Source organism: Mercenaria mercenaria, chromosome 5 (genome assembly GCF_021730395.1).
Source record: "Mercenaria mercenaria strain notata chromosome 5, MADL_Memer_1, whole genome shotgun sequence".
In the NCBI taxonomy this organism is placed as follows: Eukaryota; Metazoa; Mollusca; class Bivalvia; order Venerida; family Veneridae; genus Mercenaria; species Mercenaria mercenaria.
In genome coordinates, this window is record NC_069365.1 from 47778561 (window position 1) to 47804481 (window position 25921).

Below are 25921 nucleotides of genomic sequence, written 5' to 3' on the forward strand. Positions count from 1 at the left end.
TGTATTTCCATCTTTAAAAATATATCTCGGCCAAATGGTATCAATCTGATTTTGACTAAGTAATGTCCGAAACAGTTATGTCAGATCAGCACTTAGTTATGTTCATTGACTGCTTCCATTTGGAGGTATTTTTAAAATGTCATTTTATATCCCGGTTTTCCAACCAATTTAGCTTTTCAGCATTTATATGTTTGCAGAAAACAATTTTGTTACGTGCTAATAGCTCCGAAACTTCTTGTCGCAACATTTTACAGATGAACCGAATACGATTGAGTACGGAGCCTGGTCAGTGCCTCAGTGCCAGGAACAGACAGAGTTTGCCCTCTGCCTCATAGTTCTCGTTTTGCCAACAATGCTTATGTGTATCTACCAGTTGCAACATTGTTCAGCATGTGTATTGTCCGCTGTCTTATTATAACATTCCTTTATATGTGCCTGTATGTGTGTGTGGTTTTTTTCCCCAGCTTCTTTCTTTTCATTACAAATGTATTTTGTCCTGCGTGTTTTCCCAGTACTTCAAATTAAAAAAATGTTTGTGTATTGAACTTCAGTTCAACTACGTATTCATACTGTATAGAAAGAAAACAACACCTTTATTTTAAGTAATTAGAAAAACAGAAGTAGGCTACTTTTTGTGAAGATATTCTGTGTGCGAAAAGCAGTTTTCAATATTTCAGTATCAAATTTGAAAAGGATATATTAGGGAGCGATCGACCGCTCGATCGACCAACCAACCAACCTATATACCTATCTTGGGGTTTCCGTTGTCCGATGAAAAAGGTCGCTGACTTCGAACCACTTGCCTTTATCCGATGGGGATTTGAAATCAACTAGCTTACAGAAAGTATGTAGTTCTGCCAAGGTGCACGCCCACGACTGAAGCAATGCTTTGATGGGCTTCTAGGGTCTGTGGAAATTTACAGTAGATGATGAGGATATGAAATAAAAGCTGATAGCATGTTAAATTATGTGTACTGTATAATAAAATGTATACGTGAGAGAAAGTTATTTTTAAAGTGTTGAAAACATTTTTTCTGATCAAATTGTTCACGTCTGAGAAAGCCTACTTGGAAGAGTCCAAGTTTTATAGACATGGTAGCAATGTGATGAGGCTGACTATTCTGAAGCGTTAGGAAAAAAATAGAGAATTTGAAAAACTCTGTGCCAACATGAACTTGGCGGTGACAAAACGGTTTCATATTTTCCTACTCTAGCAAACTTTAATACTTTTAAGTTTTAAGAATGTACTGTTTCACTGATCTGTCTAGTAATATGTAGTATAAACGCGTGGAAGAGTCCAGAGAATGTAAAACCGTTCTAAAACGCAAAAACGTGTCTTTTCCGTATATAAAAGTCATTTTTCGCATATGAAAGGAGTTTTCACTCTTTATATGTCCCGGATTTGCGCATGTGCCAAATGTATTTCCGGCGTAAATCCGACATCTAGAATCAACTTTTTAAACAATTTTCGCATTTTATGTAGAAACATGGCAAACATAGCGCAGGCCAGAATTCAGAGAGAGTTTAAAGAAGTTGTTAAAAGTGAAGAGGTTATTCAAAACAATTTTTTGTGTTTTAGAATACCAACCTTCGATACTGTGCTCCTCCTTACTCAGTTCATAGGCATTCTTGTTGTTTGGTCAATAATGATGATAATATGTATTATACAAAAGCATTTATAGACAGTCCAGGACCCAAAAATAAATCCAGCACCCATTTACTATATACTGATTAATTGAAGGTAAACAACTTGGCAGTGCTGGATTTTGCAACGACTGTGGTTTCACGCTCTGTCCTTTTTCAACCAAAAAAGATATGGCCAAATATCTGCATGCCAACAACACCCTACACATGTATCTTTCAGATACCTGGTGAATAATTTTCATATTGTCGATCATTCATTTGAAATAAGTACAGTGAAACACCACTCGCTCGAGCATCGATGACTCGAGTACCTGGGCTCGCTCGAGCAATTCATGTGGTCCCGGCCGATTTTCTTCTATTTTCTATGTGAAATTACAATGGCTGAGTCAAGCATCGATAACTCGATCGCTCTAGCATGACACCTGGTCCCTGTGTATTAATTTACTATTTGTTTCTTCTGGCAAACTCGAGCAGAGGTTTCAAATTTTTTCACACCTTCGGTGGTCAGAATGTGTCTGTTAATTAAAAATTTTCACACGCCGTGAGAATTGTATGGTCTATTCCATAACTATCCTAAATGTTTGTTTGTCGGTATATTTGATCTGATTGATGAGATTAATTATTGTTAAAAGGTTGAAGAAAACTTCTGAAAAGTTCTATTGATCAAATATCGATCAATTATTGATTACTTCTCCCGCAGAAAAGAAGTTTTAAGTAATCAACAATTGATTTGTTTATGAAATCTTTAACCAGTAGTTGTTTGCATGCAAATGAAGGAAATGATATAGACTTTTCATAAAATTGAGACGATAATTTTGATATGCACTTGTTGATAAATGAAAATAAAAAAGTCCTAGTTGCTTCTTCATATGTGCCATTTACAAATTACGTATTGAAACGTCTATCATAGATAAAGTTTTAATGCGTTTACTTTTTAAATGTCACAAGTATGTTACTATTATGCATCACCGTTTACTCTGCAAATGATCCCGATGACAATTGGTAAAACAAAATTGTATTTTCTACTTATTTGGTCAATGTTCGGGTCGCTCGAAACCATGGATAACTCGAGCATTTTGCTCATCCCCTTTCTACCTCGAGCGAGCGGTGTTTTACTGTATTTAAGAATTGAATAATCGTGGCTAGGCTATGCGATTGTCATGACTAAACAGCCATTTAAAACCTTCTACAAATAAAATACAACCACATATGTGTAAAGTATAACAAATTATTATAATTTACAAAAGCTCTTACCTGGCACAGCTTTTAACAAATGTAATTTCAATTTGTTTTAAATCTATTTCACTTTCCAGCCATCCAGTGATCAGAGTTTTCAGATATCTAATCTGCCCTCTAGTAATTTTCTAGGCATCTGATAATCATTTTGTAAATGGCTATTGTGATGAATTAATTTCATTTATCACATTTTGTTAACATACCTTTAAACAGAGACAGAATTCAGGCCTTAAGATTGAAGCTTTATTATGTCTCCCACCACACAGTGGTGTGGGAGACGTATTGATTTACTCCTGTCTGTGTTTGTGTCTATCTGCCTGTGTGTCTGTCACAAATCTTGTCCCCACTCTATGTCAAACATTTCTCATCCGATTTTCACAAAACTTGAACAAAATGTGTTTTACTGTAAGTCCTCGGCCATGTTCGAAGCCAAAGATGGCGGTATCTTATTTAAAAGGGACAACAAAATTTTGCTTTTATGATCATGTTAAAGATGTGTCCTAAAAGCATTATTATTATATTCATGTTAAAAGGAGGGGGATTTCTCTTATTTCTTATTATTTTCTAGTTTCTGTGCTCCACTTGACTTTAATTCTCTAACACAACATTTCACATGGTTTTTTTACCAGGAGGGGAAGGGGCCCAGGCCTGTGATTTGGGAGAAATAGATCGGTATTTTGGCAAAGGGAAATAAAAAAACCTAATTTTAAGTCAATTTTTGGGGAAAACTGCATGATTTAAAAGAAATTTTCCAAGGGGAAGGGGCCTATTAACAGCCCTTATTATGAAGGGGAAAAAAACCTGTTTCATATTGGCATTCAAGTTTGAAATTTCTCAGTTTCACGTAATTTGTTGTCTCAGTTTAAATTACTGTACAACATCAGCAATTTTGGAGCACTTTTGAACATTGCCAGCAAAGACGTTGGAGTCCTTGGTGATAGAAACATACGCAGCTGCCGCATTTTTTTGCACAAATATTGATTTGTTGCTATTACTATACATTATAATAAAAATAGTTTCACCAAAATATTCTTTAATTGTTGTAAACAAACTGTTTACCAGACTCCTAGAAGGAGCCTAGAGGAGAGGCTAGGTGTCTGGTTATACAATGTATTTGGATGTTGCAAGATAAAGCCACATTTCACAACAAAAAAAAACAACGTGTAACAGATTCAGTGGATCAGACAGTACTATCTGGCTGTTGGAAATGTAACCCAATTCCCTTTTGATAACCTAGAAACAATTAGCAGTTTGTTTGCAATGTTGGGTGGTTAAAACTCAATCCTCAAATTGTTATGGCAAAATTTCTATTTTGTTTTTGTTGATCTTGCAGGTTGCTAAGTGTCATATTAAAGTTGACTTGGTAAATGACAACTTTAGTGAACTTCGAGGTGAGATAATTGGTCCACCAGATACACCATATGCAGATGGAATATTTGTTCTGCAAATCAACATACCAGAAACATACCCATTTAATCCACCAAAGGTATGGTAGTATATTTAGCTAGACTGTTTGAAGGATATAAATGGCTGTTCTTCTTGCCCTGGTGTCAGCAATGCATTTGCATGTAGGTTAAAGTTTTCTGGCAAGCTTCTGAATTTCACTATATCTTCTTTATTACTGCAACCTCACATAAGGATTGATTGTAGTAAGGGTGGTAGACAGGTGTTTGGTTTACGGTTAAGATCTCTCAAAGGTCAAGCTCATTGGGGTCAGATTTAGTAAAAGTGTTGGTAAAAGTTTTTTGGCAGGCTTCTCAGTTTCAGTATCTCATAAAGGTTCTTATGAACCTGCGGCACCCTTCCACCGTCCCCACACAAAAATAACTTTAAATGACATGTCTGATCAGTTTAGTTTATACTGACTTGTTTTAGCTCGATTGTGATGAAAGCTTCAAGCTTATTGTAACCACTCTCAAGTCCGCTTTCTGAAAAAAAACAGTACTGGTGTCATATGGGAAGTCATGGTCGTGACCCCAGTGGGGCTTAAACCCACTACCCCTGGATTGAGCAGCCGACACCTTATCCACTAGACCACCGCTCCCCTTGATTCCCTCATACACACCCATTCGGTGGCACCTTTCCCAAGAAAAACATTTTTTGCTTTACCTACTTACTTTAATCATAAATCACCTATGGACCTGCCCGCTTATCTCATTAGTTAGATCGTGAGTTTGATCCTCAGGCTGGGCGTATGTTCTCTGTGCCTATTTGATAAACGACATTGTGCCTGAAATCATTAGTCCTCCACCTCTGATTCATGTGGGGAAGTTGGCAGTTACTTGCGGAGAACAGGTTTGTACTGGTACAGAATCCAGAAACACTGGTTAGGTTAACTGTCTGCCGTTACATGACTGAAATACTGTTGAAAAACGGCATTAAACCCAAAACAAACAAAAATCACTTATAGTTCACATTTGTCCCACGTATATTTGACCATCCCTGCTGTTTCCATCCAACTCAAATAAAACTTGGTATACATCAGTAAGACTTAGTGGACATGCAAAAATTCTTGCAAGTTTTTTGTCTGATTATTTTTTCTCGAGTTAGTCACTTTTTACACTTTATATATATATTGTTGAATGTTCTATCCAGCATTATCATAGGGCATGTGTTGTACAGTGCTGACAAATTATTCTTCTTTCAGGTAAAATTTGTTACAAAAATTTGGCATCCAAATATCAGTAGTGTGACAGGAGCTATTTGCCTAGATATTCTCAAAGACCAGTGGTAATGTATTTCTTCTATGTTATATTAGTTCAGAGAATTCAGGTCATTTATCATTTTATGAAGGAAGTACTTGCAAGTCTCTCATGAGCAGACCAGGTCTGCTATTATTTTGCTTGGTTGGATTCTGTGCTTCCAAAGGATCATCTTACAGATTTTGGGGCCTCTATGGCTGAGTGGTTAAGGCCGCTGAACTTCAAATCTCTTGCTCCTCGTCGATGTGGGTTCGAGCCTCACTCAGGGCGTTGAATTCTTCATGTGAGGAAGCCATCCAGCTGTCTTATGGAAGATTGGTGGTTCTACCCAGGTGCCCGCTCATGAAATAATGCACAGAGGGGCACCTGAAGTCTTTCTTCACCATCTAAGCTGGAAAATAGCCAGATGACCAATAATTATGTCAGTGTAACATTATACCCAGCAAAATAAATAAATAAATTTTACAGATTTTGTTCTTTCAGAAAGTATTATGGTAAGCTTTTCACTTGACATGATTTTAATATAATATATATACACCTGGTCCAGTCTGTTCCAGTTTTGAAGAAATACATTTGAAATCAGTAATAATGTTGTCAACAAATTTGAAACTTGATACCTGTATTTAAAGTTATTTGGAAAAGCCTCCATTGCTGTATGATTAAGGTTGACATATAGAATTTGACATATTTGATGTTTAGGTTTCTCTTAAAATGAGACATCTTTTTATGATATATTCTAATTCTGTAACTTTTGTATTTGAAGTGGCTTCTAATAATAAAGTTTAGAGCTCTGGTCTTAAGTCATTTGTCATTGGTCCTTCACAATCATTTCTATTTAGTCATGTTGCCAGCTACAAGAGGAGAAAAAGGTTTTTATTATTATAAAAGGACGGAAAGGTATCTGATGCGCTGTTGAGAAATGGAGTTAACATCTAGCCCTTAAAATTTTTTATAGTATGCTTATATTCATAAAGAAACATACATTTCAGGGCGGCTGCTATGACATTAAGAACTGTGTTATTATCGTTACAAGCCTTGTTAGCGGCAGCAGAACCAGACGACCCGCAAGATGCAGTCGTAGCCAAACAGTACAAAGAAAATTATGCTATATTTTCTCAAACTGCCAGACATTGGACAAACATATATGCTAAAGGTGCTAACACCTTTATATTTGTCAGATATTTTTTGCCTTTATTAATACACTATCATTTTTAGGGAAAAGCATCAAAATAGCTTAATTAAAAACAGGTGTAAGTAATTGAAAAAAAAATTAGTTTGGCTGAACCAAGGAGCCAGAATGAGCTCAGACATCACATATTGACTTGATATATATGAAAGTTTTTTTGTCCATTGACTTTCACACTAAACAATATTGTAACTGTTCATAATATAGTGCTGGCTACCATAACTTAACTGACACTGTTTTTATTTTCTGGTGGCTGTGTCCCATTAAGTTAGGGCAAACCCAATTTGGTTAACTAACCAGTATCAATCTGCAACATCTCTCACAGTCTCTCGTGAGAAACTGATGACGTCATGCAACAGTTTTGAGCACGTGGTTACTTTTGAAAATCAAGATCAAAATTTTACCTTTTAATTTAATCATAAACGTAAACATTTTCGATAAAATTCATAAAAAACATACCTTAGAAGGTTTAAGTTCTCAGAAAAGGTCAATAAATAACGATTTTATACCGCCTATTAGTTTTCAAAATGAAGAGTACTCTGATCATGTGACAACTGCAATGGCGGACAAAATATTGCAGATGGGTATCAATCTGAAACTTGTGTGTATAACTTGTGTTCAAATTATGTTGCATAGATTATTTTTTGCCAGATCAAAAGAAAAAGGATTAGAAATATTTTGAAGTAAAAGGCGAGTCCATTGCATTTCATTTGATGAAATTACAACATGACAGACTTCTGGCATGATTCCTAGTTAGGTTTCAGTACGTGATTCATTTCAGCTCAGAGATCCGTAGCTGCATATAAACGTTTCTGAGCTGATTTTTTTTAGCTGTTCATGATACAGTGTGTCACGACATTGTATTCAAAGTCCTATGGTAATGGTCAGGTGAGTGTCCATCTTGTCTGTCAGACTTGATGATATCATTCTATCAAGATTTTCAGTATGAGACTTTGTTCATACATTTATTGGAAGAATTCTTTGTATCATTAACCTTTAGCCTGCTAGCAGCAAGTAATTCTGCCTTTGCAACCAGTGCAGACCAAGACCAGCCCGCATGTACATCTGTGTAAGCTGGTCATGGTCTGCACTGCACAGCACTGCACCCCTTTGAATAACAAGTGGTACTGTTGTTCAGATTGAATGATGGACCTGTCCATTTTAGAAATTTAGCAGGGTAAAGGTTATATGACTGGGGGAGAAAACGGTGTTGGAAACTTCTAATGCCAATGCCAGATGTAATATAATTTTATTATTGTACCCCCCGACAACAAAGTTGTAAGGGGGGGTATACTGGTTTCAGGTTTGTCTGTCTGTCTGTCTGTCTGTCTGTCTGTCCGTCTGTCCGTAGATGCAATCTTGTGCGCACCATCTCTCCTTATCCCCTTGACAGAATTTAATGAAACTTCACACAAGTGATCAGTACCAACAGTAGTTGTGCATGGGGCATGTTAGGTTCTTTTAGAAAAAAAATTTGCAGAGTTATGGGACTTTGTTTTTTTGTTACTATACTATATACATAGACACAATCTTGTGCGCACCATCTCTCCTCATCCCCTTGACACAATTTAATGAAACTTCACACAAGTGATCAGTACCAACAGTAGTTGTGCATGGGGCATGTAAGGTTCTTTTAGAAAAAAAAATTGCAGAGTTATGGGACTTTGTTTTTTTGTTACTATACTATATACATAGACACAATCTTGTGCGCACCATCTCTCCTCATCCCCTTGACACAATTTAATGAAACTTCACACAAGTGATCAGTACCAACAGTAGTTGTGCATGGGGCATGTTAGGTTCTTTCAGAAAAAAAATTTGCAGAGTTATGGGACTTTGTTTTTTTTGTTACTATACTATATACATAGACACAATCTTGTGCGCACCATCTCTCCTCATCCCCTTGACACAATTTAATGAAACTTCACACAAGTGATCAGTACCAACAGTAGTTGTGCATGGGGCATTTTAGGTTCTTTCAGTGACAAAAATTGCAGAGTTATGAAACTTTGTTTCTTGTTAACATACTATGTACATACAGTCTGCATATGCAATCTTGTGCGTGCCTAATCTACCAAACCCTTACACACAATTTAATGAAACTTCACACAAGTGATTAGTACCAACCCTAGTTGTGCATGGTGCATGTTACATTCTTTTAGATAAATATTCTGCATAGTTATGGGACTTTGTTTTTTGTTACAACACTGTATACATGCAGTCTATATACATACAGTCCACATAACTATGCAGTCTTGTGTGCGTCAAATTGCAATGTACTGTGTCAGTGCATGCGAGGGGTACATTCATCACCTTTAGTGATAGCTCTAGTTATATGAGCCGTGCCATGGGAAAACCAACATAGTGGGTGTGCGACCAGCATGGATCCAGACCAGCCTGCGCATCCGCGCAGTCTGGTCAGGCTCCATGCTGTTCGCTTTTAAAGCCTATTGGAATTGGAGAAACTGTTAGCGAACAGCATGGATCCTGACCAGACTGCGCGGATGCGCAGGCTGGTCTGGATCCATGCTGGTCGCACACCCACTATGTTGGTTTTCCCATGGCACGGCTCATATATTGTATATTTATTATTTCCACAGGCAAAGTAAAAGAAGTAGAACTAGAAGAAAAAGTAAGTCACCTAAAAGCAATGGGATTTGATGAGGTAAGCATATATTGATAATGCAGAAAATCCTTGATTTAAATGTAAACTAAGTGTACTGAATGATTGCAAAGTGAAAATTCTACACCAACTTTGCCAAATTGGGAGTAAGATTCAATTTTCCAGTTTTCTGCATTTATAGCTCACCAGAGCACGAGGTACTTCAGGTAAGCTTTTGTGACTGGTCATTGTCTGGCTTCCATCGTTATGCGTCAACATTTGCCTTGTTAACACTCTAGAGGCCACAGTTGTGACCCAATCTTTATGAAACTTGGTCTGAATGTTTGTCTTGATGATCTCAAGGTCAAGTTTGAAACTGGGTCAAATGGGGTCAAAAACTAGGTCAGTGGGCCAGATCAAAGGAAAATCTTATTAATTCTCTAGAGACCACATTTTAAGTTTATAACTCAGGAGAATTGGTTAAAATGTTTGTCTTGATGAAATCTAGGTCACATTTATGACCCTATCTTCATTAAACTTGGTCAGAATGTTTATCATGATGATCTTTAGACCAAGTTCGAATCTGGATGGGTAAAAAACTAGGTCGCCCAGTCAAAAGAAAAAAAGAAAAACTGTGTGAGCAGTAGGGGCTGCATTTTTAGCTCACCTGTCACAAAGTGACAAGGTGAGCTTTTGTGATCGCGCGGTGTCCGTCGTCCGTCCGTGCGTCCGTAAACTTTTGCTTGTGACCACTCTAGAGGTCACATTTTTCATGGAATCTTTATGAAAGTTGGTCAGAATGTTCATCTTGATGATATCTAGGTCAAGTTCAAAACTGGGTCACGTGCCATCAAAAACTAGGTCAGTAGGTCTAAAAATAGAAAAACCTTGTGACCTCTCTAGAGGCCATATATTTCATAAGATCTTCATGAAAATTGGTCAGAATGTTCACCTTGATGATATCTAGGTCAAGTTCGAAACTGGGTCATGTGCCATCAAAAACTAGGTCAGTAGGTCTAAAAATAGAAAAACCTTGTGACCTCTCTAGAGGCCATATATTTCAAAGATCTTGATGAAAATTGGTCAGAACGTTCACCTTGATGATATCTAGGTCAAGTTCGAAACTGGGTCACGTGCCATCAAAAACTAGGTCAGTAGGTCAAATAATAGAAAAACCTTGTGACCTCTCTAAAGGCCATATTTTTCATGGGATCTGTATGAAAGTTTGTCTGAATGTTCACCTTGATGATATATAGGTCAAGTTCGAAACTGGGTTACATGCGGTCAAAAACTAGGTCAGTAGGTCTAAAAATAGAAAAACCTTGTGACCTCTCTAGAGGCCATATATTTCATGAGATCTGTATGAAAATTTGTCAGAATGTTCACCTTGATGATATCTAGGTCAAATTCAAAAATGGGTCAAGTGCCGTCAAAAACTAGGTCAGTAGGTCAAATAATAGAAAAACCTTGTGACCTCTTTAGAGGCCATATTTTTCATGGGATCTGTATGAAAGTTGGTCTGAATGTTCATCTTGATGATATCTAGGTCAAATTTGAAAGTGGGTCACGTGCCGTCAAAAACTAGGTCAGTAGGTCAAATAATTGATAAACCTTGTGACCTCACTAAAGGCCATATTTTTCATGGGATCTGTATGAAAATTGGTCTGAATGTTCATCTTGATAATATCTAGGTCAAGTTCGAAAGAGGGTCATGTGCGGTCAAAAACTAGGTCAGTAGGTCTAAAAATAGAAAAACCTTGTGACCTCTCTAGAGGCCATACTTTTGAACGGATCTCCATAAAAATTGGTCAGAATGTTCACCTTGATGATATCTAGGTCAAGTTTGAAACTGGGTCACTTGCCTTAAAAAACTAGGTCAGTAGGTCAAATAATAAAAAAACGTTGTGACCTCTCTAGAGGCCATACTTTTCATGGGGTCTGTATGAAAGTTGGTCTGAATGTTCATCTTGATGATATCTAGGTCAAGTTTGAAACTGGGTCAACTGCGGTCAAAAACTAGGTCAGTAGATCTAAAATTATTAAAATCTTTTGACCTCTCTAGAGGCCATATTTTTCAATGGATCTTCATGAAAATTGATCTGAAAGTTCACCTTGATGATATCTAGGTCAGTTTCGAAACTGGGTCAGGTGCGGTCAAAAAATAGGCCAGTAGGTTTAAAATAGAAAAACCTTGTGACCTCTCTAGAGGCCATATTTTTCATGAGATCTTCATGAAAATTAGGGAGAATATTCACCTTGATGATATCTAGGTAAAGTTTAAAACAGGGTCACGTACCTCGAAAACTAGGTGAATAGGTCAAATAATAGAAAAACCTTACAAGTGACCTCTCTAGAGACCATATTTTTCAATGGATCTTCATGAAAATTGGTCAGAATTTTTATCTTGATAATATCTAGTTCAATTTATTTTAATGAATTTTGGTCAGGATGATTGCCTTGATAAAATCTTGGTCAAGTTTGAATAGGGGTCATCTTGGGTCAAAAATTAGGTCACTAGGTCAAATCAAAGAAAAACCTTGTGCATGCAATAGAGGCTGTATTTTTCAATTGATCTTTATGAAATTTGGTCAGAATTATTGCCTTGATAAAATCTAGGTAGAGTTTGGATATGGGTCATCTGGGGTCAAAAACTAGGTCACTAAGTCAAATAAAAGAAATACTTGTGTTTGCTCCAATTTTAATGATACTTGGTCAGAATATTTTTTTCCATGCAATCACTAGGTCTATGTTTACACTGTTATGGTGTATTATGGTGTGTTTCTCAGGTGAGCGACCCAGGGCCATCTTGGCCCTCTTGTTCAATGGATATTTGTGAATTTGATCAAAATGAACTTTTTGATGAAATCTAGGACAAGTTTGAATATGGGTCATCTAGGGTCAAAAACTAGGTCACCTGGTTAAATCAAAAATAAACCATGTGTATGCAACAGGGGCTGCATTTTAATCTGATGTGCATGAAACTTGGTCAAAATGTTTGTCTGCATAAAAATGTGAATGATTTTTTATCTGGGGCACGCAGGGTCAAAAAAACTAGGTCACCAGGTTTGATCAAAGAAAAAGTTTGTTTACACTCTAGGGGCCACATTTTTTATTCAATCGTCATAAAACTTGGTCAGAATGTTATCATGAAGTCTTGTATGATTTCCAATCTGGTGATGACGTAGGGTCAAAAGCTATGTCACTTGGTAAAATCAAAGGAAAAGCTTGTTTACAGTCTAGAGGCCCTCCAGTCCTCACAAAACTTTGTCAGAATGTTTGTTTTCATGAAATTATTGACAGGTTTTAATCTGGGTCATGTGGGGTCAAAGACTAGGTCACTAGGTGAAATCAAAGAAAATGGTTGTTTACACTAGAGGCCACATTTCTGCTCCAATCTTCATGAAACTTGGTCAGAATGTTTATCTCCTTCAAAACTCAGACGAGTTTGAGACTTGGTCATGTGGTGTCAAAAACAGTCACTAGGTGAAATATTTATGTCTCCCACCACACAGTGGTGTGGGAGACATATTGATTTACTCCTGTCTGTGCGTGTGTCTGTCTGTCACAAATCTTGTCCACACTCTAAGTCGAACATTTCTCATCCGATCTTCACCAAACTTCAACAAAATGTGTTTGACCATAAGTCCTCAGCCAAGTTCGATAACTAGTCAAATCGGCCCAGGCACTTTGGAATTGTGGCCCTTGAATTACCAAAAATCTGCCTTTTTACTCTTGTTTGTGCTCTTAGTCAACCAGTTCTCATCCGATCTTTACCAAACTTGAACTAAATGTTTTGACCATAACTCTTTGGCCAAGTTCATTAACTAGCCAAATCACCTGAGGCTTTTCAGAATTGGCCCTTGAATTACCCAAAATCAGCCTTTTTACTCTTTAAAGGTATATTTATAGTGAGTAAACAGTATATAAAGACCGACTTACTATTTAAATGATTAGGCAGTGGTGGGAGACATGTGCTTTTCTCAAAACCAGCTCTAGTTTTACACTGTTATGGTGTGTGACTCTGGTGAGTGACCTAGATCCATCTCGGCCCGCTTGTTCTCTATTCTTAAGGTGAAAACATTTATAAAGTTGTTAAGAGTAGCTATGCTTAACCTTGTAACTTGAAACAAACTTTTGAAAACTTGGGGTTTATTCAAAGTTTAAACACCATATAGAATGCACATGTGTTTGAATCACTTACTGAAAATCACTATATTTGCGTGATCTTTATTTCACGAATTCCCGCACCATAAATTATTTCGTGGATTTATGAATTTGCGACAGGAGGGTCTGAAATTAAATTTCGCGAAGGTTCTTATACTAGTGAAATCCTAGTTCCGCAAGTCGTGATTACATTAATGCCATTCTGCCGTACTGTACCAAATTTATGCACGCCAAAGACTTGTAAAATACATTGTCCATAATGGTAATTTCGTATTAGTAAGCAGTTACTTTATTCACACAAATTGCTTTTGTTCGACTGAAATTGATTGAAAATAGCCTTTTAATCCTTTATTCAATTTACGGGCGATTATTCTTATTACATTTAATAGCTGCTAAAATGTTCAAAGTTTGTTACATTGTTCATTTCATAAGTAATTGTACCAAGTGTTTAATACAACGGTGTGATGAATTGTCCGCTAATCCCAATTGTTATCTATACAAAATGTGTAAAAAAAATTCAGGTTTTTCGAGAAGATAATGGATGATATGGATCATCCCCTCAGGCATCAAGCGCTCTGCTTGTTTGGCACATACAAAGTGCATTGATCAAGGTGATGCTCTCCGTAACCTGTTAAAAAAAAAAGTTATCATGTTATGTGCATTCCTGCCAGCTGACTGTAAATCCAACCTCTAGACGTTAGGGTTAATTCTTTTTTGGAAATGTACTTTCAAACTTATTCATAATATATTGAAATATATATTGAAGTTCATTCAATAAACATCATGTACAGGCTGCTAGTATTCATAGCTGTTCAAACATGACCATATGTCGGACATTTTTTTTTTGTATGTCTGTATGATATGGAAGGAACTTTATGCAGATTTATGAATTTGCGATCACCCGATTTGCAAAAAATAGCGACAATTAAAACACTGCGAATAATACCGGGTTTACAGTAATGATCAAATAACTCCTGTACATGATCAGTCAGTATTGTATATTTTAATTGCTCAGAATACTGTTGAAAATTTTTTATCTGTAAAATAGCAGTCACCTAAGCTAGAGCTAGATGCCAGTGAAGGATGCCGCACATTAAGAAGATTCAGTTTAATCGGTCTTCTTGGGTTAAATTCAATGATTATAACTCAAACGCACACAAAAATAACCTGTAGTTTAGTATATAATGATATGCTGAGAGCAAATGAATGGTGTGCCAAGAGCAAATATTACAAAGGATTGATATGTTTTGTATTGGTATTAAATTTCAGTAATTACCAAAAGTAACGTCTGTACTTCGGACTCATTTTTCGTTACACTAAACATAGTTGTTACCATTCATGGTTCAGTGTGTAATACATATATTTCGGAGCCAAATAGTCAATTTCAGGTGAGCAACATAGGGCTACTGTGGCCCTGCTGTTTGCAGGGGAATTACTATCTTCAAAACTAATGCAGATACTTAGTTGAAACTTGTCACAGATGTTGGTACAATTTAGCAAGATCACAGAATCAAGTCCCAGAACTCTATCTTTAATTTGGTTGATACATTTATTCATAGACAGAAAATCCATTTTATTGGCCCACCATCATCAGATGGTGGGCTATTCAAATCACTCTGCGTCTGTGGTCTGTCATCCGTCCGTCCGTTAACAATTTCTCGTTATTGCATCTCCTCAGAAACTACTGGGGGGATTTTGACCAAACTTTGTCAGAATAATGTATTGGTACTCTAGTTGTGTCCCTCTGAAAATCAGACTGGTTCAACAATTTTTGATTGAGTTATGGCCCTTTGTTTATTTTTATAATTTACATAGATTTATATAGGGAAAAATCTTCTAGTCCAAAACCACAGGGCCTAGGACTTTGATTATTATTATTATTATTATACCAGATTTATATAGCGCCCTTTTCATGATAATTTCACGTTCAGAGGCGCTTTACATAGTTCAAATGCAGCCACACAGAGTGCATAATTCATCCTCTACTAGTACAGACACAGAGCGATCTGACCAGAGGGACAGAGTGAGACAAAGCCCCCACGACAAAGAGATCAGAAATCAGATACAGGCTTGGCTGGCTAATTTAGCCTAGTTCGTTGCGAATAGACAGCCTGGTTCTTTAACGTGCCCAATGTATAGCACTGATACTCGCAAGGAATTTTGGTGTGTAGCATCATCTAGCAGTTCTCTACCAATATTATCTAAATTATTTCCCTAGGGTCAAATATTGCCCCGCCCTGGGGGGTCACATGTTTTTAGCTCACCTGTCACATAGTGACAAGGTGAGCTTTTGTGATCACTCAGCATCCGTCGTCCGTGCGTCAGTCCGTCCGTCCGTAAACTTTTGCTTGTGACCACTCTAGAGGTCACATTTTTTGTGGGATCTTTATGAAAGTTGGTCAGAATGTTCATCTAGATGATATCTAGGTCAGGTTCGAAACTGGGTCACGTGCAATCTAAAACTACGTCAGTAGGTCTAAAAATAGAAAAACCTTGTGACCTCTCTAGAGGCCATATATTTCATGAGATCTTCATGAAAATTGGTCAGAATGTTCACTTTGATGATATCTAGGTCAAGTTCGAAAGTGGGTCACGTGCCATCAAAAACTAAGTCAGTAGGTCAAATAATAGAAAAACCTTGTGACCTCTGTAGCGGCCATATTTTTCATGGGATATGTATGAAAATTGGTGTGAATGTTCATCTTGATGATATCTAGGTCAAGTTCGAAACTGGGTCACGTGCCTTCAAAAACTAAGTCAGTAGGTTAAATAATAGAAAAACCTTGTGACGTCTCTAGAGGCCATATTTTTCATGGGATCTGTATGAAAGTTGGTCTGAATGTTCATCTTGATGATATCTGGGTCAGTTTCGAAACAGGGTCATGTGCGGTCAAAAACTAGGTCAGTAGGTCTAAAAATAGAAAAACCTTGTGACCTCTCTAGAGGCCATATTTTTCATTAGATCTTCATGAAAATCAGTGAGAATGTTCACCTTGATGATATCTAGATAAAGTTCAAAACAGGGTCACGTACCTTCGAAAACTAGGTCAATAGGTCAAATAATAGAAAAACCTTGTGACCTCTCTAGAGACCATATTTTTCAGTGGATCTTCATGAAAATTGGTCAGAATTTTTAGCTCACCTGTCACATAGTGACAAGGTGAGCTTTTGTGATCACGCAGCATCCGTCGTCCGTCGTCCGTCTGTCCGTGCGTTAGTCCGTCCGTCCGTCCGTAAACTTTTGCTTGTGACCACTCTAGAGGTCACATTTTTTGTGGGATCTTTATGAAAGTTGGTCAGAATGTTCATCTTGATGATATCTAGGTCAAGTTCGAAAGTGGGTCACATGCCATCAAAAACTAGGCCAGTAGGTCTAAAAATAGAAAAACCTTGTGACCTCTCTAGAGGCCATATATTTCACAAAATCTTCATGAAAATTGGTCAGAATGTTCATCTTGATGATATCTAGGTCAAGTTCGAAACTGGGTCACGTGCCATCAAAAACTAGGTCAATATGTCTAAAAATAGAAAAACCTTGTGACCTCTCTAGAGGCCATATATTACACAAGATCTTCCTGAAAATTGGTCAGAACTTTCACATTGATGATATCTAGATCAAGTTCGAAACTGGGTCACGTGCCTTCAAAAACTAGGTCACTAGATCTAAAAATAGAAAAACCTTGTGACCTCTCTAGAGGCCATATATTTCATGAGATCTTCATGAAAATTGGTCAGAATGTTCACCTTGATGATATTAAGGTCAAGTTTGAAAGTGGGTCACGTGCCGTAAAAAACTAGGTCAGTAGGTCAAATGATAGAAAAACCTTGTGACCTCTCTAGAGGCCATATTTTTCATGGGATCTGTATGAAAATTGGTCAGAATGTTCATCTTGATGATATCTAGGTCAAGTTCGAAAGTGGGTCACGTGCCATCAAAAACTAGGTCAGTAGGTCAAATAATAGAAAAACCTTGTGACCTCTCTAAAGGCCATATTTTTCATGGGATCTGTATGAAAGTTGGTCTGAATGTTCATCTTGATGATATCTAGGTCAAGTTCGAAACAGGGTCATGTGCGGTCAAAAACTAGGTCAGTAGGTCTAAAAATAGAAATACCTTGTGACCTCTCTAGAGGCCATACTTATGAATGGATCTCCATAAAAATTGTTCAGAATGTTCATCCTGATGATATGTAGGTCAAGTTCGAAAGTGGGTCACGTGCCTTCAAAAAGTAGGTCAGTAGGTCAAATAATGAAAAAAAGTGACCTCTCTAGAGGCCATATTTTTCATGGGATCTGTATGAAAGTTGGTCTGAATGTTAATCTTGATGATGTATAGGTCAAGTTTGAAACTGGGTCAACTGCGATCAAAAACTAGGTCAGTAGGTCTTGAAATAGAAAAACCTTGTGACCTCTCTAGAGGCCATACCCTTGAATGGATCTTCATGAAAATTGGTCAGAGTGTTCACCTTGATGATATCTAGGTCAAGTTTGAAACTGGGTCACGTGCCTTAAAAAACTAGGTCAGTAGGTCAAATAATAAAAAAACCTTGTGACCTCTTTAGAGGCCATACCTTTCATGGGATCTGTATGAAAGTTGATCTGAATGTTCATCTTGATGATATCTTGGTCAAGTTTGAAACTGGGTCAACTGCGGTCAAAAACTAGGTCAGTAGGTCTAAAACTATTAAAATCTTTTGACCTCTCTAGAGGCCATATTTTTCAATGGAACTTCATGAAAATTGATCTGAATGTTCACCTTGATGATATCTAGGTCAGTTTCAAAACTGGGTCACGTGCGATCAAAAACTAGGCCAGTAGATATAAAAATAGAAAAACTTTGTGACCTCTCTAAAGGCCATATTTTTCACGAGATCTTCATGAAAATTTGTGAGAATGTTCACCTTGATGATATCTAGGTAAAGTTCAAAACAGGGTCACGTATCTTCGAAAACTAGGTCCATAGGTCAAATAATAGAAAAACCTTGTGACCTCTCTAGAGACCATATTTTTCAATGGATCTTCATGAAAATTGGTCAGAATTTTTATCTTGATAATATCTAGGTCAAGTTCAAAACTGGGTCACATGAGCTCAAAAACTAGGTCACTATGTCAAATAATAGAAAAAACGACGTCATTCTCAAAACTGGATCGTGTGGGAAGAGGTGAGCGATTCAGGACCATCATGGTCCTCTTGTTATCTTGATAATATCTAGATCAAGTTCAAAACTGGGTCACATGAGCTCAAAAACTAGGTCACTATGTCAAATAATAGAAAAACGACGTCATACTCAAAACTGGGTCATGTGGGAAGAGGTGAGCGATTCAGGACCATCATGGTCCTCTTGTATATAGACTTATATAGGGAAAAACTTTAAAAATCTTCTTGTCATAACCTGCAGCATTCAAATTAGGACCTTATGCATAGTTTTGAGTGGCTAGATGAACCTTGACATGAGTTGACCTTGATTTTGACCTAGTGACCTACTTCCACATTTCTGTAGCTACAGCCTTCAAATTTGGACCACATGCATAGGTTTGTGTACAGAAATAAACTTTGACCTTGACATTGACCTAGTGACCTACATTCACATTTAATTTAGACCACATGCAAAGTTTTGTGTTCCGAAATGAAATTTGACCTTGATTTTGACCTAATGACCTTCTTTCACATTTCTCAAGCTACAGCCTTCAAAATTGGACCACTTGCATAGATTTGTGTACTGAAATGAACTTTGACCTTGAGATGGACCTAGTGACCTACTTTCACATTTCTGTAGCTACAGCCTTCAGATTTGGACTACGTGCATAGGTTTGTGTACAGAAATAAACTTTGACCTTGACATTGACCTAGTGACCTACTTTCACAATTCTTAAGCTACAGCCTTCAAATTTGGACCATATGCATAGTTTTGTGTTCTGAAATGAAATTTGACCTTGAGATTGACCTAGTGACCTACTTTAACTTTCCCCAAGCTAAAGGCTTCAAATTTGGACCACATGCATAGTTTTGTGTTCTGAATTGAAAGTTGACCTTGATTTTTACCTGGTACCTACTTCCACATTTCTCAAGCTACAGCTTTCAAATTTGAAGCACATGCATAGTTTTGTGTACAGAAATGAACTTTGACCTTGAGAATGATTTAGTGACCTACTTTCACATTTCTCAAGCTACAGCTTCAAATTTGGACCACATGCATGGACCACTTGCACAGTTTTGTGTACCGAAATGAACTTTGACCTTGATTTTGACCTTGATCTAGTCTTGAAATTTGGAACATTCAAAAATGGCTCAATGGTGGGCGCCAAGATCACTCTGTGATCTCTTGTTTATAAAGCTTTAAATAATCCAGCATGGTGTCATGAGGCAGCTGCTGTATTACGTTTCATTACTTAAATATTGTTAAAAAAATAACATTTACTTTAAAGCATTACAGGTCCAAATAAATATAGCATCGAAATGTTTAACATACTGATATTATATATTTTCAGCATAAAGCAAGAGTGGCACTATCTTCGACAAACTGGGATTTGGAAAAAGCTACAGATACTCTAATTAGTTCTTAACCCTGTGATAAACATAGTCTTCAAATTGTATAATTGTGGAATGAGTCCTGGTCTTGTGCTTCTCCGATACTCCGGCTGTCCCAGAGTCGGCTGATAGTGATTTACACGAGTGATTGAAATTTACACACATTTTATATATAGGAGTACATAAATAGAAGCCCAAGTGATCAAGGATGACAGTGGTCATTGACACTCATCAGCATAAAAAATAAAACTGCTAAAGCAGGCTGTCAAGTTTAATGATTTTATGCCCCTCTTTTAAGAATTGGGGGTATAGTGTTTTGCTCATTCTCGGTAGACTGCTTGGTTTCAGATAAGTTACTAGAGAACGCTTTGTCTCACAATGGTCAAACTTCATGGGATGATTGCCTGTGCTCAGTAGATGACTTCTTTCATTTTAGGGGTCAGAAGTCTCGCTGACCTTGAGACTAAAATGGTTCCTGCTAATTAATTTAAAAAAAGCTTTGGCTTACAGTTGTCAAACTTCTTAGGATGCTTGCTTGTGGTTAGTAGATGACCTATATTGACACTGAAATGACCCTTTTTGTGTTTCGGGTCAAAGGGCAAGGTCATAGTGACTGCAGGACTGAACATATGACAGGCCATCATGTAGGGGGGCGTAACAGCTCTTGTTTAATGAAACATTTATTTGATGAAAAAGCTCCTAGAATGTTCTGTTAAACCAAAGAATTAATAAATGCATTGAATTGAAATTAGCTGATTTCACAATTTAGCAGGTGACAACTGACACAGATTACTCCAGTGTATTTGGGTGCTTATTAAACAAAGAAAGTAATTTGGGAACTAAGAAGGGTGGGCATATATTTCAAAGAAGTTAAAAAATACGTAATCATAGGTTTAAGTGATTGTTAACACTGTGTTCACTTAACAGTTGAATCAGTATTTATGATAATATTGTTTTGTCTGAAAATTGTACAGAAATAAAATTAACACAAAATAATTGGAACCGATTCTGTTTTTGAATCACCAATGCAAATTTATATTCCTTAATTTCACATTGAAATCAAAATTAAAACCTGACATAAAATTTACTGTTTTAAAGACATTTTAGTTAGACTTCAGAGGAGAGCTTTTTCAAATTCATTTAATGTGTGCTAATCCAATAATATCCTCTTTTTTTCATCAGTTAAAATTACTGGTCACCTTGATAACCTCTCACCCACTGCCACAAGACTAAATGACTAAATGTAATGTTTCAGATACTATTATTTGTATTTATTAATTCTTTGGTTGAATATATGAAATGATTGTATTGTTTGATTTGTTAACATGTTTCCTTGAAGTCACCGTATGATGGCAGGCTTTCCCTCATTTTAGTATTACATGCTGGTTATTTTGAATCGAGGGGAATTCTGAGTGATACAGTAGTGATTTTGTTCCACTAGGTGTAGGGCAGAAAGAGAAGAATCGTGTGTATTTTCACAATGAGAAAACCAACATAGTGCATCTGAGCAGTCTGGTCAGGATTCATGCTGTTCGCTTTCAAAGCCTATTGCAGTTAGAGAAACCGTTCAAAGCCTATTGCAGTTAGAGAAACCGTTCAAAGCCTATTGCAGGTAGAGAAACCGTTCAAAGCCTGTTGCAGTTAGAGAAACCATTAGTGAACAGCATGGATCCTGACCAGACTGGGCAGATGCACAGACTGGTCTGGATCCATGCTGGTCACAAATGCACTATGTTGGTTTTCTCATGGTGCGGCTCATGTGTGTTTTCACAATGTTTAACATTATAGGTATCGTGAAAGAAAATTTGTGATTCATTGATTCATGAGAAAGTGCTACCAGTCATAAAAATGACAGTTTGAATATATTTATATCCTTGACATGTTTTCATCCTTAATGTCTGTTTTCTCTAGGACCTTTGACTATATCACATCATAAATTCTTTGTTGGGAGGCAGGTTTTTGTTCTAACGTCCCACTTGTCTATTATATTGTTTGGCTAGATTTGTTAATCTAAACTTTGGGTTGAGTTTCATCAAACTTGGTTGTATTGTAATATTAATGCAAAACGTATGTTCAGTGAACGATTGGGGTGTTTTGGAAATAAATGCTGCCATTTGAATATTTCATGAGTAAAATAATGGTTAACAAGCCCATTGAAAAATCTCTTTTGTATTGAACTTAATTTTATACATGGGTCTAAAACAGAACATTGAGATTGTAGCAGAGAACTGACATCCCAAAACTTTCCATTTGAATAAAATATGTAAATTGACTAAAACTTGCCTTTCCAACAATGCCTTTTGTAGCACTGAATGTTTTTTTTTTCAAATTATAATGTTGCTGGAAATTTTCTCTCACTTCAAATCTTTTATATATACTTTCATGTACAGTTATGATTGTAATCATTTTACAGTTGAATAAATTTGATGATATTCTTTTATTTATGTTTAAAATACGTGTCAAATGAAAGATTCTTTTCGTTTTCTGAAATATGATGTTGCCCAATTACAGTCTTTCTGTATTACTTCGATCAGGCCATTTAAGTACAGAAATATGTGATCTGCCTTGTCTGTAAAAAATCCTATTTCCCAACTTCCTCTTTACAGGTCATATTCTTCATCATAATTGTAAAGAACTCGTAAGGTGATAATAGGAACTATTTATCATTTTCAAAATATCTTGATTAGTTGTGATTTTATTGTCAAAAAATGTTTTCATATGTTGTTTTTTTTTCGATTATAAATTTCTGTCGTTCGTATATACTAGTAAAAAAGAAGTAAAACTCCTGGAGAAAAAAAAACACAACTGATGAACATAAATTCTTTAATAAACAGAGGATTTACATTGTACTTGATTAATCTTTAAAGCATGCTCACATAAGTGTGATTAAGTCGATTGTAGTTGCTCTTAGGCACTGAAACATACATTAAATTTTACTGCCTATAACTTCATGTAGGCAAGACGTATGGATTACATTTCCCTTCCAGAATTCCGGTTGAAAGACTTTTATTTTCACGTTACTTTGTACCCAATTAAGTGCCATGCTACCGCTAGACATACATTTATGATTGCTGAACTTGATTAGGGTTTGTCAGTAATGTTACTTTGTATGCAGTTTATGTATTTAAAGACATTCTCTGAACATTTTCCATATATTATGACGTCTTTACTTTAAGGTAGTTCTGCACATTTGGATCGAAATTTTTTCTACAATGTAGAATTTGATTAAACTCTGATTTTTCAAAACTTCAGAATATACCTAGAAAATTCAGCAAATAAAAAAAATAGGGTCTTGTGCTTGATTTTTTGCTAGACTGATTTGAAAAATTTGGACCTCAAGCAATATTTCATAATGGGAGTCTATGGGAAAATCATAACTTTCTTAACATTTTCGCGAATAGAAATTTTTCTACAATGTAGATTCTGATGAAACTTCTCACAGTTGTAAATAAACATATGGTCTATAATTTGTTGAAATAAAATGTATAGGTCCGTGTGCTTATTTTTGAGATATTTGACCAAGATTAAAGGGAACCTGACATTTCACGCTAATTTTAAGACATTTTTTAAATTTTTTAACGTGTCATATGTTTTAATATCATATTTTGACTTTAGAAATATAGCAACAGTGCCATTGTAATAAATTTACTCACAGGTTTCGATTAAATCATAAAATTAATTTCATTTCCGTACGCCGAATCCAGGCTTTATTCTACGTTTTACGGATAAATGACGTTACGCCATCACTTCCGGTTTATCAAACGTGCATAACTACCTTAATCAGTGATTTTATGTCTTGAATAAAGTATGTTATTTCATTTTGTTGTTTTAAAGATTGAATATACCGGTATTTACAGCACACCAGTCCATATGCACCCTGACTTTATACTTGCCTTAAAATTTCTGCATCAGATAATTTTCTTACAAATGAGAATATTTCTATATTGTGGAAGAATAATTCACTAAAAGTTAACAGCTTGTTAATACTCTAGAGACTACATTTTTTTACCTAATCCACATGAGATCTTGTGAGAAATTTGTCTTTATGGAATATGGATCAAATTTGAATCTCAAAAGCAAGATCACTTTGTCAAATCATAGAAAAACATGTTAATGCTCAATGTACCAGATTTTCTACATGATGTTTGTCTTTATAGTAAGTTCCAGAATGAGACATCTGGGCTCAAAAACTAGGTCACCAGGTCAAGTGGTAGAATATACTCTTACTGATAGAGATATTTGTCAGTTTTACCAGATTAACATAACAACTAGCCACAGTGTTTGTTTTATGAAGTCTATTAAAAGTTGAAAATGGGTCATATTAGTATTAAAACTAGGTCATGGGTCAAATAGTAGAAAAAGACCTGCATTTTAACTGAAGCTTCATGAAATTTGCATTGTTCATTTAAAACTGGACATTCACCTTACAAGGCAACAATGTTGTATCACATTCAACCTTGCCTCAAAGGTCAAGGATAATACTATTTTTAGCTCACCTGTCACAAAGTGACAAGGTGAGCTTTTGTGATCGCGCGGTGTCCGTCGTCTGTCGTCCGTGCGTCAGTGCGTCCGTGCGTCCGTAAACTTTTGCTTGTGACCACTCTAGAGGTCACATTTTTCATGGGATCTTTATGAAAGTTGGTCAGAATGTTCATCTTGATGATATCTAGGTCAAGTTCGAAACTGGGTCACGTGCCATCAAAAACTAGGTCAGTAGGTCTAAAAATAGAAAAACCTTGTGACCTCTCTAGAGGTCATATATTTCACAAGATCTTCATGAAAATTGGTCAGAACGTTCACCTTGATGATATCTAGGTCAAGTTCGAAACTGGGTCACGTGCCATCAAAAACTAGGTCAGTAGGTCTAAAAATAGAAAAACCTTGTGACCTCTCTAGAGGTCATATATTTCACAAGATCTTCATGAAAATTGGTCAGAATGTTCAACTTGATGATATCTAGGTCAAGTTCGAAACTGGGTCACGTGCCATCAAAAACTAGGTCAGTAGGTCTAAAAATAGAAAACCTTGTGACCTCTCTAGAGGCCATATATTTCACAAGATCTTCATGAAAATTGGTCAGAACGTTCACCTTGATGATATCTAGGTCAAGTTCGAAACTGGATCACGTGCCTTCAAAAACTAGGTCAGTAGGTCTGAAAATAGAAAAACCTTGTGACCTCTCTAGAGGCCATATATTTCACAAGATCTTCATGAAAATTGGTCAGAACGTTCACCTTGATGATATTTAGGTCAAGTTCGAAACTGGGTCACGTGCCTTAAAAAACTAGGTCAGTAGGTCAAATAATAGAAAAACCTTGTGACCTCTCTAAAGGCCATGTTTTTCATGGGATCTGTATGAAAGTTGGTCTGAATGTTCGTCTTGATGATATCTAGGTCAAGTTCGAAACTGGGTCACGTGCGGTCAAAAACTAGGTCAGTAGGTCTAAAAATAGAAAAACCTTGTGACCTCTCTAGAGGCCATATATTTCATGAGATCTTCATGAAAATTGGTCAGAATGTTCATCTTGATGATATCTAGGTCAAGTTCGAAATTGGGTCACATGCCTTCAAAAACTAGGTCAGTAGGTCAGATAACAGAAAAACCTTGTGACCTCTCTAGAGGCCATATTTTTCATGGGATCTGTATGAAAGTTGGTCTGAATGTTCATCTTGATGATATCTAGGTCAAGTTCGAAAGTGGGTCACGTGCCATCAAAAACTAGGTCAGTAGGTCAAATAATAGAAAAACCTTGTGACCTCTCTAAAGGCCATATTTTTCATGGGATCTGTATGAAAGTTGGTCTGAATGTTCATCTTGATGATATCTAGGTCAAGTTTGAAACAGGGTCATGTGCGGT

At 36.5% G+C, this 25921-nt stretch overlaps 1 protein-coding gene across 1 annotated transcript; it reads left to right on the plus strand.

The window, feature by feature from the left end:
• Positions 1–1403: 1403 nt before the first annotated feature.
• On the plus strand, positions 1404–22503 carry LOC123557129 (ubiquitin-conjugating enzyme E2-22 kDa-like). Its single transcript, XM_045348407.2, has 6 exons — positions 1404–1550; positions 4214–4366; positions 5528–5610; positions 6572–6735; positions 9369–9433; positions 20024–22503. The coding sequence occupies exons 1-6, from the start codon at positions 1488–1490 to the stop codon at positions 20096–20098; spliced, it is 603 nt and encodes a 200-aa protein (XP_045204342.1). The 5' UTR covers positions 1404–1487; the 3' UTR covers positions 20099–22503.
• Positions 22504–25921: the final 3418 nt, after the last annotated feature.